The sequence below is a fragment of the Perissodus microlepis genome, chromosome 5 (genome assembly GCF_051167445.1).
Source record: "Perissodus microlepis isolate ML-2025 ecotype Zambia chromosome 5, ASM5116744v1, whole genome shotgun sequence".
Classification (NCBI taxonomy): Eukaryota; Metazoa; Chordata; class Actinopteri; order Cichliformes; family Cichlidae; genus Perissodus; species Perissodus microlepis.
The window spans coordinates 15,476,231-15,493,378 of NC_140465.1; the positions used below are offsets into that span (position 1 = coordinate 15,476,231).

The 17,148-nt window shown below is 38.4% G+C and overlaps 2 protein-coding genes across 3 annotated transcripts; both read right to left on the reverse strand.

The window, feature by feature from the left end:
- Positions 1 to 3,844: 3,844 nt before the first annotated feature.
- Positions 3,845 to 9,686, reverse strand: rabif (RAB interacting factor). Its single transcript, XM_084928172.1, has 3 exons — positions 7,528 to 9,686; positions 6,935 to 7,177; positions 3,845 to 4,324 (listed from the first exon to the last, which is right to left on the reverse strand). The coding sequence occupies exons 2-3, from the start codon at positions 7,070 to 7,072 to the stop codon at positions 4,076 to 4,078; spliced, it is 387 nt and encodes a 128-aa protein (XP_084784298.1). The 5' UTR covers positions 7,073 to 7,177; positions 7,528 to 9,686; the 3' UTR covers positions 3,845 to 4,075.
- Positions 9,687 to 9,789: 103 nt separating this feature from the next.
- On the reverse strand, positions 9,790 to 17,044 carry adipor1a (adiponectin receptor 1a). 2 transcript variants are annotated; one of them, XM_084928170.1, is made up of 8 exons: positions 16,947 to 17,044; positions 14,895 to 15,110; positions 14,700 to 14,813; positions 14,018 to 14,189; positions 13,725 to 13,911; positions 12,209 to 12,396; positions 11,865 to 12,058; positions 9,790 to 11,647 (listed from the first exon to the last, which is right to left on the reverse strand). In XM_084928170.1, exons 2-8 carry the CDS (start codon positions 15,039 to 15,041, stop codon positions 11,519 to 11,521), a joined length of 1,131 nt encoding a protein of 376 aa, XP_084784296.1. In that variant the 5' UTR covers positions 15,042 to 15,110; positions 16,947 to 17,044; the 3' UTR covers positions 9,790 to 11,518. The 2 variants fall into 2 exon arrangements, with proteins under 2 accessions (XP_084784296.1, XP_084784297.1); XM_084928171.1 differs by having other exon boundaries at positions 14,895 to 15,107; positions 16,947 to 17,033.
- Between the last annotated feature and the right edge of the window lie 104 nt (positions 17,045 to 17,148).

Here is a 17,148-nt window from a genome sequence, read left to right on the forward strand (position 1 = left end):
AGAGGAGTCATATGTTGATAGTTCAGCCGTTTGTGTTTTTAAAATAAACATTTTCATTTGTTTGACGCCAAATTTATAATAACAATAATAATTATACGATATATTATTTTTATGCTATCGATAGCTTGTTAGGTGTGCGACAATTGCTTTAAACATCTAACTTCACAAAGAGTAGCCTTTGGCTCTGAAAGGCTACTCTTTGTGCCAAAAACTGACCACCACCACCCAAAAAACAACAACAACAACCCAAAAAGTTTTTTTTCTTCAGTTTTTGGCATATTTGTCACACTTGCATGCTTCAGATCAACAAAAACAAATCTTAGTGATAGTCAAAGATAACCCGTGTAAATACAAAATGTAGTTTTTAAATGATTGTTTCATTTATTAAGAGAGAAAGGCTATCTTAACTTGGGGGACTCTATGTGGAAAAGTAATTGCTCTCTAAACCCAATAATTGGGTTTGGCAATAATCTTTCACACTGCTGTAGAGGAATTTTGTCTCACTCTTCTTTTCAGCCACATTGGAAGGTTTTCCAGGATTAACGGCCTGTTTAAGATCATGACAAAGCATTTCAATCGGCTTCAAGACCTCTTTAACTACCCCAAAACCTTTTTGGGGTAGTTAAAGAGGTCTAATTCAGAGGTGGACTTGCTGGTGTGTTTCGGATGATTGTCCTGTTGAGTAACTTGAGTGAGTTTGAGTTCCAGGGCTTGACATTCTCCTTTGGGTACAGAGCTTAAGTCACGGTACCACCATGTTTGACTGTTGTTATGAAATGCTATGTTAGTTTTACACCAGATGTAACAGGACTCAAACCTTCTGAAAGGTTTAACTTTTGTCTTATCAGTCCACAGAATATTATCCCAAAAGTTTTGGTATTTTGGCAAATATGAGACAAGACTTTGTCCTGTTTATTTTCAGCAGTGGTTTTCTCCTTGGAGCAAAAAAAGAAAAAGAAAAAAAAATGGAGGATGCCATTTTTGACCAGTCTCTTTCTTATTGTTGAATCATGAACTCTGACCAAAGCTGAGGGAAGTGAAGCCTGCGGTTCTTTAAACGTTCATTCATTCATTTAAACGTTGTTCTGGGTTCTCTTGTGACTTCCTGGAGGAGTCATTAATGCGCTCGTGGAGTAATTTTGGTAGGCCGGTCACCCCTGGAAAGGTTCAACAGTGTCCCAAGTTTTCCTCTGATTGTGGATAATGGCTCTCATTGTAGTTCACTGGAGTTCCAAAGCCTTAGGAAATTGCTTTATAACCCTTTCCAGACTGAGATGTCAGTGACTTCGTTTCTCAGTTGCTTCTTTAGATCGGGGAATGATTCGTTGCTTTTTGAGATAATTTAGCCTACTTCACTCTGTCAGACAGGTTCTATTTAAGCGATTTCAGGGAGTAGTCAGGCATGGGTGAGGCTAGTGAAAATGAACTCAGTTTTCTAAAAATTGTGGTTATTAACTGTTAATTCATGATTTAACATGAGGGGCAGTTCCTTTTCCACACAGGACCAGGCATGTTTGAATAGCTTTTCCCTCTTAACCTCCTAAGACCCGAACTCTTCCACAGCATGCATTTTTAATTTCTCTTTGATATTTGGGCATATTGGGGCCCGATGAATGTAAAAACAAAGAATTACCAGATTTTTTAAAATCTTATTTTTGTTTTTAAGAAAAATAAGAGCCACATATGAGGATATTCATTTAAAATTTCGATAGAACAGTAGCAGTATAATGTCCTCGTAAGTGGATATCAGGCCCTTGTAGAGCAAAATTGAGTATTTTGGTCTAAATAACCCAAAATGTGATGTCCACATATGTGGACGCAGGGACCTAGGAGGTTAATGAATAAAATATTTTAAAAACTGGACTTTGCCTTTATTTTGGTTATTTTTCTCTCATATTAAAATTTGTTTGATGATCTGAAACATGTGTGACAAATACGCAAAAAAGAATAAGAACTCAGGAAGCAGGCAAATACTGTTTTTCTCAGCACTGTATAGAGCTGATTTGAATGTCCCTGTTTTCTGTTTCGCCTAAACTTCCTGTTGGACGGTAAACTGGCAGATGTTTTTTAATGTATGCTCACTCTTAACAAAAACTGCTGTTAACACTGGATATTTTCTTTCCTTCTGTCCCATGCAAGTGAAGAACTTTAAGTCATTCTGGTACCTTTGAATTCATAATGACATAGTAATACATAGATTTATACAGGGGTAGTCTTCAGAACACAAATCTTTTCATTCTTCACAAACCCACATCCACCACACAAGGTATTTCAACTAATACCACCCCTGAAACTCACATGGTGGGACTCATCTTACTAGGTGTGAGCATCTGGAACCACATCACAAAGAAAATGTGCTGGCAGCTATAAAATCAGGACCCTTAGTGATGAACAGTAGACCTCTCATAGCGTGAACCACAGAACATAAATTATTACAGAGAAACTGGAGACAGTTGGGTTGAACAAAATTATATTCAGAACTATAAAATCTACAACTTAAAACTTTGCTTTGCAAGGAGGATCAGACTGGATGCAAATGTAATAAATGCTTCCAACACCATATCGATAATGCAGACTTGCTCACATGTTAACACCTCGTTTGTGGATTTAAATGAATAATGTACAAAACTGAATTTCAGATGGTAAGTAACTTAGCATTTCCAGTTTTACTTGTTTTTGGGACCAGAAGTCCAAAACTGTGAAATACACTAAAACCTACATGCAGTCATGTGATGGAAAAAATGTATTTACAGCACTTTGTGTTGACTTATGAAAAGCAAAGTACACTCTTACAGTTTCCAGACGTATTAAGAGAGTAAATATTTGTCAGGTGCTGCCAAATAAATGTGTGTGCACTTATTTAAAAGCAGAAGTTTTGGCAGTTTGCTATTCTGGAGCATTCAGTCAAGACTGAGAAACTAAAATTCCAAAAGCTACATCTCAGACTTTACAGGCCTCAGTTATCATGTTAAATGTTAAGGTTCATGATAGTACAATTAGAAAAAGCCTGAGCAAGTGTGGCTTGTTTGAAAGGCCTTCCATGTGAGAGCCTATTCTCTCTACAAAAACATGGCAGCACAGCTTAGGTTTGCAAAGTTTCATCTGAGCAAATCATAAGATTTTGTGAACAATGTCCTTTAGACAGACAAGACCAAAGTGGAGATATTTGACCATAATGACCAGCACCACATCTGGAGAAAACAAAAGCACAGCCTATCAGCACAAGTAGCTCATATCAACTGTTAGACATGGTGGTGGAAAGATCATGATTTGGGCTTGATTTGTAACCACAGGACTCAGGCATCTTGTAGTCGACCATGAACTCCTTTGTATACCAAAGTATTCTCAAGCTTGGCCGACACTGGGGCAACACGACAATGAGCAATAGCACAGCAGCAAATTTACAGCAGAATGGCTGAAAAAGAAAAGAATCAAGGTGTTGCGATTGTCCAGTCAGTCCAGAACTCAACCTGATTAAATGCTGTGATGGGGACTGTGAGAGCTGTGCATGAATGAATGCCTGTAAACCACAATGAACTGAATTAACACTGTAAAGAAGATTGGGACAAAATTCCTCGATGTGAGACACTGACAAAGTCAGACCGAAAACGATTCCTTAAAGTTGTTGCTGCTAAAGGTGCTTCTACAAGCTACTAAATCATCAGTGTACTTTTCCCAGGACCGTCATAGGATAAACTGAGTGATTACCTGCTTTTTTGTGCTCCATAATATTTCAGTGTTCAACTGGCATCTTTTAACTGATTATAAAAGAATATGCTAAAATAAAGGATGAAACCAAATTTTCTTTCAGGAGGAAGCTGCAAAAGACTGCATTCAACATCAATTTCCTAAAAACCTTTTTTATTAGAACAGGATGGTGAAACTTGTCAACATGAAACATGAGAATGAAAACAACACAGTCCTGTCACCGTTAAAGACATACACACCAGTATCTGTAAGCATGTGTGGTGGATGAAGTCGGGGTCACCTCTGGGAGTAAATCCATGAACCGATGCTCTGCCTGCCAACACATGATTTTCAAGTTCTCGTGCACTCACTTACATATGCACTCAAACTATGCGTGGTTCACCCTGTCCAAAGCAATGTAGAAACTTTTCTTGTCATCCAAACAGTGCCAGCCGATTGGTCCAATCTCGCAGTCTGCACAGATGAGGTACTTGATCCTCCCCACGTCGTTAGTGAAGCCTACGTTCTCAAAAGTGTACATGTCATCCACGAACCAGTGGGCAGTCAGTGTGTCACCGTCCACTGAGGCCTCTGTGCTGCTGAGGCCACTCTTTTTCCGCATGGATGGCAGGAACAGCTGGTGGCAGAAAACACAGGAACAGATGATTTAAAAAACAAAACAAAAAAAACTTGTGAAACAGCACAAAATTAGGAGTGAAACAGGGTAAGCATGAAGGGGTTTGTGTCAGCCTCCAGCTCAGATTTAAGTTTCTCTCATCTGTTGAGCACAAATACAGCTCATCTTGAAGAAACAGAGTTAAATCCCTGATTTTCTACTTTGCATTTGAGCGTAAATAGGATGTTTTTCTTTGCATAGAATTAGCTGAGTATGAAAAAATTTTAATAAAAACCTCCAGCACCTGCAGTTGTATTCTGCTCTTCAAAGAGTCAGCATATCCTAAATATCCATGTGCCTTTTGCTCACACATCTGCAGAGCCAAGTCTGTCTTTAGTAACTAAGGCCTAAAGAATACATCTGTTTCCTTTCTTAATTCAGTAGCAGCACCTGCAGTATATTTACTGAAAGGCACCCTGAAGAATCAGTAATTTCATTCATTTATTTATTTATAAAGCATGTTTAATAACAACAGGGAGCTGACCAAAGTGCTGTACAGAGTAACAGTTAAACAATGACATTGACAACAACGACAGGTAAGAAAATTAAAGGAAAATTAGGATAAAAGAATTGGTAACTCTCATGCAGTTTCGAAAGCCAGAGTAAAAAAATATGTTTTAAGATGTGATTTAAAAAGAGTAACAGTTGGGGCCTTTCTAATGTGGAGAGGTAGATCATTCCACATTTTCGGTGCCACAACCGCAAATGCCCGATCTCCTCTATGAACCATCCTAGACTTATGTAAGGTAAGGAGCAGGTGATCGCTTGATCGAAGGGCTCTAGAGGGCGTATAAAGCTGCAATAGGTCAGACAAATAGTCCGGTGCCTGGCCAATTAGCACTTTATAAGTCAAAAGTAAGATTTTGAATTTAATTCTAAAACGCACTGGAAGCCAATGAAGGGAAGGTAAGCACCGGAGTAATATGTTGGTGTTTCTTCACACGAGTCAAAAGGCGAGCTGCAGCATTCTGTACAAGTTGGAGCCGGGCCAAGCTGGACTGACTGACACCCACATATAGTGAATTGCAGTAATCCAGTTGAGATAAAACAAACGCATGAATTGCTCGTTCCAAATTTCTAAAAGATAAAAAAAGATCTCACTTTGGATAGGAGCCTTAATTTAAAAAAGGACCGCTGGACAACTGAATTAATTTGTTTCTCGAATGTAAGTTTGCTATCCAAGAAAACCCCCAGGGTTTTTACATGCGTTTTAACAGCACATGTTAGGTTGCATAAGTCCAGATCTGGGGCATTGAAATAACAGCTCGGTCCAAAAATAATTACCTCAGTTTTATCCTCGTTGAAGGTAAGAAAATTTGAGGCTATCCAGGTTTTAACTTCGTCAAGACATTTGACTAGCGATTCCATGGGCGTGGAGGTGTTTCTATTAAACCGAAGATAAATCTGGGTGTCGTCGGCATATGAGTGAAAGCAGATGTTATGCTTCCTAAAGATTAGGCCTAGGGGCAACATGTACATTGAAAAAAGAATTGGGCCTAATACGGAACCCTGCGGGACACCACAAGTAAAAGGAGCTGGAGAAGAAATAAAATCATCAAGGCTCACGGAAAAAGTCCTCTCGGAGAGGTACGACCTAAACCATTCCAAGGGGATACCTTTGATACCACATTGCTCCAAACGGGAGATCAGAATGCTGTGGTCAACAGTATCAAAGGCTGCAGTTAAGTCTAGGAGCAGGAGCACAGCTGGGTCTCCTGAGTCAGTGATTAATAAAATATCATTAAGTATTTTTGTGTGCTGTGGTGGGTTTTGAAGCCCGACTGGAACTTCTCAAAAATATTATGACTATTTAGAAAGGTTTTAGCTGCTCAAATACAATCCTTTCTAAAATTTTTGACAGAAACGGAAGCTTGGAAACAGGTCTAAAATTAGCAAGAACTACAGTACCGTAATGACTTTGGTGTTTACAATCATTGGTCATTTTTTATTAGGTACATCTGTTCAATCGCTCATTAATACAAATAGCTAATCAACCAATCACATGCCAGCACCTGGCAGCAGACAACCTGCTGAAGTTTAAACTGAGCATAAGAATGCAGAAGAGAATCTCTGAACGCACAACACCTACCGATCTTCTGATTGTGGCTTACAGCAGGATAACACTCAATGTAACAGCTCAAATGAACTCAAACTGATTTATTAAACATAAAAATGAATTCGCTGTACTCAAATCATCTCCACTGTCATTAGATCTCCCAAAAAGCACCTTTGGGATGTGGTGGAACAGGAGTCACATCATGGATCTGCAGCCAACAAATCTGCAGCAACTGTGTGATGTTTTCATGTCAATATGGACCCAAATCTCATGAGGAATTTTTCCACCTTGTTGAATCTCTGCCACAAAGAATTAATGCAGTCCTAAAGACAAAAACTGGTCGAACCTGGTCCTAGCAAGTTGTACCTAATAAAATGACCAGTGAGTGCATATCTGCCTCTGATTGGTTTGTTTCAGCAGCACTTTGGTTTGGCTTTATTATCCTTTGAAGCACACAGGAACTCACTGATATTAAAACGATGAATGTCAAAAGAGACTGAATGCATGCGCCATACCTCCTTCTCCGCTAACACGGCCGTACCGGGGCAGAGCACCTTGGACCCGCAGCGTTGACACAGCACAGACTTGCTGTTTTTGCCGTCATCAGAAACCAGGCTGGATCGGTCCGTGCTTTCTTTCGATTCCTGATCCATGTCGATCCCCAAAGAAGAGCAGGTTTACTCGGACGAACGAGCACAAAGAGGCTCAGGGGAGACTTCCACCAAGAAAACCAGGCTGGTCCAAGAGATCTCCGTTAACTGTAACGGTTAAGGAGATGATGTTAACTAAAGTGCGATCTTAAACAAAAAAAAAAAGAAGAATAAAGGGAGGGCACGAACAGAAAGGGTGCACCGGAATTACGAGCCGTGCGGAAGTCCCTAATCCTAATTCATTTTTCTTTACGTTCCAAATACAGGTGACACATATTCCTAAACCACAGCTTGAAAAATACATTTAAAAAGATAATTTTAACCTAATGCAGTCCAATGGGATGACCCGTATCTTCATGTGCGCTAACTCCGGGTCTGACACTGACAGACATAAACCTACAGAGCAGAGACATATGTTTTAGACACATGCATTTTAAATTAAGTCAAATAACGCGTACCTATATGCTGCAGAAGATGCTCTGAACAAAACTGTATGAGACAAGCAAGCTACCCCAAGCTAGGCAAACAATCTGGGTCTCTGTGTGCCAACCAGTAAATGCTCCCGTGTTGAAACACGGAGCTGTGACTTGGTTCCCAGTTAGGTTTTATTTTATGTTGTTTTTTCTTCACTGTTTACCTAACCAACCAAACAAACAAACAAACAAAAAAAAATCAGCTTAGTTTAGGTTACTTTCCGTACGAAGAAGTATTAGGACCACATTAAAAAATAGTGTCTATTTTAAATATTAAAGTCAAGATTTTGAGATTAAACTCGAAATAGCAAACAAACAAACAAACACGAACTGTAGAGATTCCATTTGTCATTTTAAGCCAAACAGCTGCCACGGCTCCTATGCCCTCTACAAAACGTGTAGATGAGTTAGTGAAACAAAATGATCAGTTGTCTTATCGTGTCCTGTGTTACAACATACAGGACGTGATCATCGAGTCCGAAGCGGGTGGATTATGGCTATCCTTGCATCTGACCATTGCCAGCCATTTCATTTTGTATAAATCCGGCCACCAGATGCAGCTTTCTCCTTTCTCTCTTCAGTGTCTTTATACTTATCGCCACAATTTCCTTGTAACTAAAACCGAATCCGAAGTAAGATTTCACTATCCCATCTACACAAGGCATTTTGTAGAGGGTATAACAGCCGTGGCAGTTTGTCTTAAAACAAAAAACTGTAATCTCCACATTTTGACTTTATTTTCAAAATGATACTCCTTCATATGTATACCAGAGCCTACTTGAGTATTGAATATTAGGAAAATCAGTACAGGTATTATAATAAAGCCTCATCAGTTATCATAACAAATTAACAAGTATCTGCTTGCCTAAGTTAGTTTTCCCCAAATCATTTCACCTAGTTTTTATTTTAGTTAACTATAATAACCTTGTTTCCAATGTGTGGGCCGCGATCTTGCAAGCGAGCCGTCAGAGGTAATTTCCTGTATAAATAATTCAATTGCCTGAAATCCCTCTCACCATGTGTGTTGCCCTGTGGTAGGACAAACAGACTGAGATGCAGCTACTTAACGAATACCTTAACACTGAACCTCAATAGACACTGACTTCAACCACCTCCACCTTCTCTTTCTGCAATCATTTCTCTGGTGTATAATATCACAGCTAATGATCAATATCTTCAAATGATTAGAATTCTCTTTGCAATATTGTCTATTTTTAGCTAAGTCACGATGATGTACACGCAGTTTCATGCTGCTCCTTAACATGAATGCTTTTTGTTACCACATTATTACCATCTTATGTAGTACTTTTGTAGATCTTATGTAGTACTTAGTACTATAACTTTAAAAGAAAAACTATGGGATAAGATGCACTCATATATGCTGAATCAAATGACAATCCTTATGAAATAAATCTTATAAGATCAGATGAGGATAAAATCCTTTGGCTCTCAAATTTACCTTAGGAATCCTAATGGAGTTTTGACTTGTGTTTTGAAATGCAGTTTAAAATTGTCATGAAATGTTAACATTGTAAAAAGAAACTGAACTAGTGAAGCCACAGGGTTTAAAAAATACTATCAGAAGAACACAAAAATAATATTCTGTTATTACAGGTGTATTTTTCTTTGAGTCAGTGCTGCAGTATAATTATAGCTAGCAAATGATGGATAAAATAAAAAAGAGGGTTACATATAAAATATTTGTAGGAGTACTATAAAGTAAACAAATTACGTCTACTAAGTATCCCTGCTGACATGCAGCTGACCTGAGAAAAAGAACTAATATTTTAGGCTTCTGCGTAGTACAATATCGCACCCCCCCCAAAACAAAACATGTCAAACTGCATATGCTTTATAGCTAAACATTTATCACCTTCAGTAAGTTTGAGGCTTCATTTGTGAATTAAAAATATTAAGTGTGTTCAGGAGTGCAGTTTTGCTAACACAGCGGTTTACATTTAATTTGTACCACTGACGACATGATACAATCAAATTATGTTTGAACAAACATCAAACCACAAAGGAAAGCACTGAAACATGGTACAGATTATATTCTCGACATAACTGAGAAGAAGTAGACCATGAATGCTTTTGTCTTCATTTTTTAAACTGGTGATGTGTCATTTGAAATTTCAAGTCATACATTCCTGTGACTGATGCTGAACCTGCTGAGTGTATGTTAATGTAATCAGCTGCTTGTAGTCCCTGAACCTTTAAAATGTACACTGGAGAAAACTGGACACCACATTTTCACGTGTGGAAAAGAATTTATTACAATAATTTTCCAAGATTACCATTAATAAATATTTAGGTTTACATTTCTGTGAAATGTATGATTTATCACTTTCTACACAGGACATTACACAAAGTCAAGAATACACATTGTTTTAGTCTTTGTAATAAAGCTTGAATAAGTTCATCTAGAAAAAGGAGTCTTAAATTGAAGTTCATACAACCTATCAATGGAAGTGTAAGTGTAATGCAAATCCAGTAATGATTCGATTGGAAAAAAAAAAATATTATATATATATATATATATATATATATATATATATATATGGCAAGGAAAAACAAGAAAAGTCAACATCTGGAAATCCTTGATACTCCCTTGACTCTTAAGATAGGCCATTTTATTTAAAAACATTTCCATTGGCCTAAGGCACAGGAATACTAAAACTTTATACAGAGCATGTTTCCTCATATGGATTCTAAGTTTTTTAATTTAATAATGTACGCTAAGGTGTATTTGATATTTATACCTCTCACTTCATTTGAGATCTAGCACAAAAGAAAAACCTCTGACAAAAACGCAATTGAACCAATCCATATCTGTACATTGTGCGTAGCCCAGGAACTAACTCTAGAAATTAATCCATGAAGTGCCGGGTGACTGATAAATAATGACTGGGTAGTTCTTGTCACCTCAATGTTTCAAGCATCTTAGTTTAACCTGAACTAAGCTGATTTATTTTTATACAGCAGCTACAAACTCTTAGGGCTTTTCTGTGCCGTTAAATGATTTGAAAATGATCCATTTGGGATTTTTCTTGATTTAAACGACGCAACAGAAGCAGAAAAGAAACATCCAACCCTGTGAGGATCTGATTAGCTTTAATCCATGTGTTATTCAGACACTTACTGTGCGTAGCTCTTATTTATGGGGCCTAAGCTCTAAGCTTTATTCAAAAATTATTTATCTGTTTGCTGAGCAGGGAGTGTCCACATGAACAAACGAGCTGTGGATGAGCTGGAGTTAGCCAAGAGGCAGTTTTCCTCCTCCAGGCATATGGTTCAAAGTCACCCTAAAACCACACAAGAACGTAACACTTAAGCTTTGACCGGGCTTTCAGATAAACTTGTGGTTTATTGCTGAGTGGGCTTATGTAACAGATAAATGAATATGTGCCGGTACACACACCAAAACAGACAAACAAAAACAAAAAACAAGTGCTGACAACCATGCCGAAAACTAGATGCTCCCAACCACCTAAGCTGTCTTCAGCTGCTCTACACCAAACTCTTGCTGGACAGCACATTCATCTACTAGCTTCCATGGAAAATAGGAAAGGAATGGTTTACAGTATGTGCCTTCTTCTACAGCACAAATTGGTGACAAATGACAAAGTGGCTGGGGTACTAGTAAGCTGCAGTTTCAGGAATACATGACCTTTTTTTTTGGCTAAAATCCCACTTTTATCTTAGCTGAAAATGCAGATTTTAAGCTTAATAACAATTTTATTAACAAGTAGCGCCTGTTTCCACCATGGTACATTGGCTAGTTAATGCTACTTTATTGAAGCAAAAAGGAGCCAAAGCAGAAAGATCACAAAAAACCCAAACAAGATGTTAAAAAACATCAGAAGTATAGAAGGAGGAATAAGTGACTGTTTTGAATTCCAGCAGCATTTTGTGTTTGTGTGTGTGTGAGAGAGAAAGAGGGGGCTATAGAGAAAAGTTTAAGTCACAGTCAAGCCTCTCAGAGCAGAGAGTCATCTGTGCATCCTCCCTCGAGGCCGTATCGGAACTCCTGCAGGTTGGAAACGCCATAGAAATGGATGAACGCTGCTGCCACGACCAGAACATGAAAAATCTGATGAGAATGGAACTGACAGAAAGAAAGATGTGCATATTAGCAGCATTTATTATCATTTGCTTGGTATTTAAACAAACTACCAAAGATACATCCAGAGGCTACTGCTGAGTATAACTGTTCCTTTAGTCACTCACTCCCTTCTAAACCTACAATAGACTGTAAATACTGAGCTTTGAACTTGCTCAGACCACTACTGACTGCTTGCATGTTTGAGGGAGGAAAAACTTACCCAGATGTCGCACTTGCCAGGGAAAAAGCGTTCAGGGATCCTGGCTGCGTACAGACCAGCGCCGGTGATGTACATGGCCCCCATCAGGTAGAACCAACCCATCTGGCCGACTGTGGTTGCCTTAACAAAGCCCTCCTCAATGGTGAAGTGCATGGTGGGAACAATGCCACTTAGTCCGAGACCCATGAAGACGCCTAGAAACATGGATTGCAGTTACGTGTTATTAGTTTCCTGAAAATATCCCCACTGCTCAGAAGAGGAATAAATGGAGGTGTGATAAAACTGCAACCAAAACAAACTGCTGCAAGTGTAAACAGTGTGTATGTTCTTTTACTGGTGCCCACCTGCTCTTGTAGGTCTGTGACGAGGTGTAGAGAATCGGTCCCACTGGGCGACAATGATGGCGGCAATGCCGAGGATACATACAATGGTGAGGTAGATAAGGCGAGGCTGAGGGGAACAATAGAATGAGTAGTACAGCCAGGGCACGAAGGAGCCCATGATTAGGAGGGCGATCCCCGAGTAGTCAAGCCTGAGGAGAGAAAATGAGTGTTTGGATAGAAGACCTACAACAGAAATATCAAACTCATTTTACACTGCCGACCACATACAGCCCACTTTGATCTTAAGTGGAACGCACCAGTTTCACTCCTCTTTCTGTCGGTTTAGAAAGTTTAGAAATATTTTAATATTAAAAAAAAGTGCAAGTTCAGAAATGCCTCTAAGTTTTTCTACATGAGAACGAAATGCTGCTTTGGTCTTAAATTGTAACAAATAAATCTGTAAAATTACAGAAAAGGTTCTGTTAGCTCATTGTGCAGACTGTCCTGCAATTATAAAACAGATAATTTTTGTTAACTGAGAGAATGTCCTCTTTTTTTCTTTTACAGCGAACCCAATGTAAAAAAAACAAACAAAACAAAAACAAAAAATCCCCAAACAAACCCCCAAACAAAATCATACATTTTGTTAGTAGACAGTGAAAAAACAGGAACTTTCTGTCATTTAATTGTTTATCTATTACTTAGTTACTTTGGTGTAGTATGAATGGATATAGTGGAGGTCTTTATCAGTAGGAAAGGATGTAAAACTTGTGAAAATACAGTTAAAAGTCTAAAATGCATTCTGTGCTTCACATTTTTCAAAGCCATCAGGTGGGCTAGATTGGGGTCTTTTGCGGACTGATTCTGGCCCCCAGGCCTTAAGCTGCAACACCCCTAATCTAGAAGAAGCAAAAACTAAAAACTTTTTCATGTTTCTGAAAAAGGAAAACAACAGAACTTTAGTTTCCAGGTCTATTCAAAACATATATTGTTGAAATATGATAACTGCCATGTAAACATGAGCTGTGGGTATATTAAGTATAGTGATGCTTCAAGTCTGCCACAATAAATACTCTGCATCTTTAACCACAGATCAATAAAAGCACTGACAAACTCTGGGGTCAGGTTCTTGTTAAATGACCCTTGGAACATGGACAAAAAGGGTTGGCATCAAATCACTAGCTCCCCCTGTTCTTACAGTAATATGTATGTGTGTGTGTGTGTGTGTGTGTGTGTGTGTGTGTGTGTGTGTGTGTGTGTGTGTGTGTATCAGTTAAACATCCAAACAGAAACATGTTTTAAAATAAATACTAAAGTCACTTGATGATTAAACAAAAACTATAGAGGATTTAGCACAGCGTTATAAATATTTAATCAATATTACACAACACTCAAGGCGACAAGTTCAAGTTGCATGTGTGATTTGAAGATGCGACTGAACTTTAACAGCCTCCATAAACAAATGAAATTTTATTTAGTCTGACAGAAATTAATCGTTCATGATGTGCAAAGCACCGTTTGACAGTGTGAGGCTTACTTGGAGAATGTGCGAGACACTTTCTCAGAGTGGCAGTAGACCGTATGAAAAAGCCAGGAGAAGCTGAGGCAAAGCACAGCACCCAGGAAGAACATCCCAAACACAACCTTCTCTTGCAGTGGGGCCATAAAATACATGTTGGGCCGCAGCATGGTTAATGTGCCCAGACACAGGAATAAGATCAGCCCTGAGAAAGACAAAACAGGCGGGAAATATGCAGAATGACTCAGATGAAAATATTTTTGACCATAATGAAAATCTTTATCTGCTGCTAATCAGTTTGTAACGCTCACCTAACAGGTGAGTCCAGATGTTTCCTGTTTCAGTGTGAATTCTGAAGATGCTTCCGAAACAGGCCCGGAAGGATGGCATGGGTGGTCGATGTCCGTGCAGGAGGTAATCATTGTCCTTCAGCCACTCTGGCAGGACATGAAAAGGGATTACTCTCCAGCGCCCCTCCCAGACCTGAAAAACAAGAATAACTTTTGCTCAGAGAGGCATAAATTCTGAGTTTATTGTGAGGGTCTTCAAATAAAACACACAGAAAAATGAAAAACAATACAGGAGTTATATTCAGCATGTTAAAGATTGTGTATGAATTAAAAACAAAAACAAAAAAAACAAAAACAAATATGGAAACATGTCTGAGAGTTTGAAGGCAAAGTTAAACAGACCAATATTATTTATTTAAAAAAAAAACAAAACAAAAAACAAAACAAAACAAAACAAAAAACAACAACAACAACTCCGTAAATGTGTTGTTACAGAACTGTGACCTAGATATGAAAGACATTTTTCAGTACAAAAAAAGAAGTGCTCATCATTGCTCTTGTGTGGACTACTTACTTAATGAACACAGTTTCTTGTGATTTATTAAGAACACTGACATATTCTTAATAAGCCAATTCATTAGTCTTTTTCCCTCAACGAGTTCTGTTTAAGCATTAAAAGACAATTTTGGTTTTTTTGTTTTACCTTATGTACAAACTCCTCCATCTTCTCCATAGCATGGTGAGCCTGTAGCGGTAAGGTCAGAACCTCACCCACCTCATCATCCTCCTCTTCCTCATCAGCAAGCATTGCGGCTCCCTTTAAAGAGGTTACGACACTACTGAAGTTACAGAGAAATAACAGCTTCTTTCTTTGTTGCTTATTCTGAAACAGTCCTACCTCAGGATGGACACTTTTGGATACTCCCTGCCGCACCCCTCCCTCTTCCAGCAATGGCCCCAGCTCCATCAGCTCAACATCTGGGACCTGGCAGTCCTCAGAGATCCGGCAGTCTGCATCACTGGCAGACCCGTTTCGGCCTGACATAGGGAGACTGCCTGATGATCCACTCACAGTCGATGTATTCTGCTTCAGATGGTATACTTGAATTTCCTTCTGAGGGGCACCAGAATTGCAATCAGCTTTACAATCTAAGTATGTCAACACCTTCATGTAGTCTGACTCCAGTTCTCTTCAGTCCTCGAAACACTCAGTGATTAAAACTACACAACTAAAGACTGCAACAAAAATAATAAACTAATAAAAGAAAAGTAAAAACAACCACAATTAAATAATGAATATCTATGATAAGACTGATATTACGTTATCTACAGACAAAAATACCTCACAATGCAAATAAGCTAGAATTAATTATGAGATGATAACTGTGGAGGCAAGAGGCCAACAGTATTATTGGCTGATATCTCTGTTGTACAGGATAAAAGACTCATTTCGGAGCACCCAGAGCACAACCTGAAGAAATAAAAATTAACTGCTTTGTCCACGACTTGAATTTGGAATATTTAAAAGAACTAAACAAAGCAAATCAGGATATGTTGTGTTTTGTATTTAGAACCTGACAAGTATGTCAACTAATATGGAGCTCTAGACCAGGGATGTTACCTAAAACCTGGTCTGAAAGGGGATCAGCTTTAAGTAACTGAGAACACAAAAGCAGAGCCTGCCAGTAAGGAGAAAAGAGGTGACTGACTTTAACCTACATATTTAAATAAGCAGCATTTGAATGTAACATGTTAAGTTTACATTTATCAAATGAAGGGTATATCCTATGAACGCTGATGCTGATGTTAAACACTTTTTTCAATTTGTGCATGCGGCAAAATAAAGCCATCAGTCCAATTTGCTTCAATTGACCTCATTTGTAAGTGAAGTTTCTGTTTCCATGTTACTGTGTCACTATTAGTAAGCTGCTATAATATATTACTATAAAACATTTAGTATAAATAGTCTGCATTGCCTTGCTTCAGGTTTATGCCTAACTGAGAATAAGCCTTTGTAGAAAAACAAAGTGAACAATGAACGCAATCTGTCTGTGATGCCTTGTTTTTTGATTAAAGTTTAACGGTTATTTCTGCACTTCTGATAAACAAAATGTCTACTGTGCTTCAGGAAATGAGCCCCGCTTAACAAAACGGGTTAGAAATAATCACTTTATTACAGATAAATGCTGCTGATTTCCTACTTTCACTCTAAATGAAACCTCTTAAGAGGTTCTCAATAACTCATCTATGCCATAAACCCATCTACTTGTCATTTCATAGGGCTTCAACAGCTCAATAATTAGCACTCACGATGCAATTAATACGTCTAGTACTTCTAAAAAAAAAAAAAAAAAAAAAAAGGACATTAATGTGAGCTTCGCATGAAACCCCTGTGTTACTGACCAAAAAAATAACAACAAGGAAACAAAAGAAGTGGCTAAACTTGTTTAGATGTACGTCTCCGGACAAGTACAGCACGACGGCAATTCTTATTTCAGACAGGATAACGATTTATGTAACCCTAGTACTGACTGCACACATAACACATTTAACCATTTTACTGTTTAGCCCAGGCTCCCAGACGGATGTTGATTAACGTTAGCACAGCGTCAGACGAAACAGGGACCACAAAATGTAAACAACACCAAGATACAGAGGATTTGATACAAATTCTCAGTATCAGTACGCTTTCTTACACTTTTTAAAGAGTAAAGCATTAATTGTAACCTTCTCCGACAACGCTTATAATGAGCTGGTCTAAGGTGCTATAATATCAGGTTGCTAACGTTTCCTTTAAGCTAGCGCCGAGCTGTCGCTGAGGAGGGGACAATTTTCAGAGAATTAACTTAATAATAAAAGTATTTACGAATTCATCAGTCTGAAGTATTATCTAGAAGCTTTACTGTCCCAAGATCCTTTATGACAAGTTCATTTAAAGCAGAAAAGTTACCTGGCAGGGTAGCCTTCAAACCAGGAAGGTGAATTATTTACCGACGAGAAACACAATTCTTTCCGGAAGTTGAAATCTCTTTTGTAAGCCGAATCCAGTTCTCCTTTCAAAATAAAAGCATCCATTCGAATTGTCTTTCTCGTCTTCACGAGGTCAGAAAAGGTTTTTAAATTTTTAATTTTAGTCAGTGCAATTCCAAAAT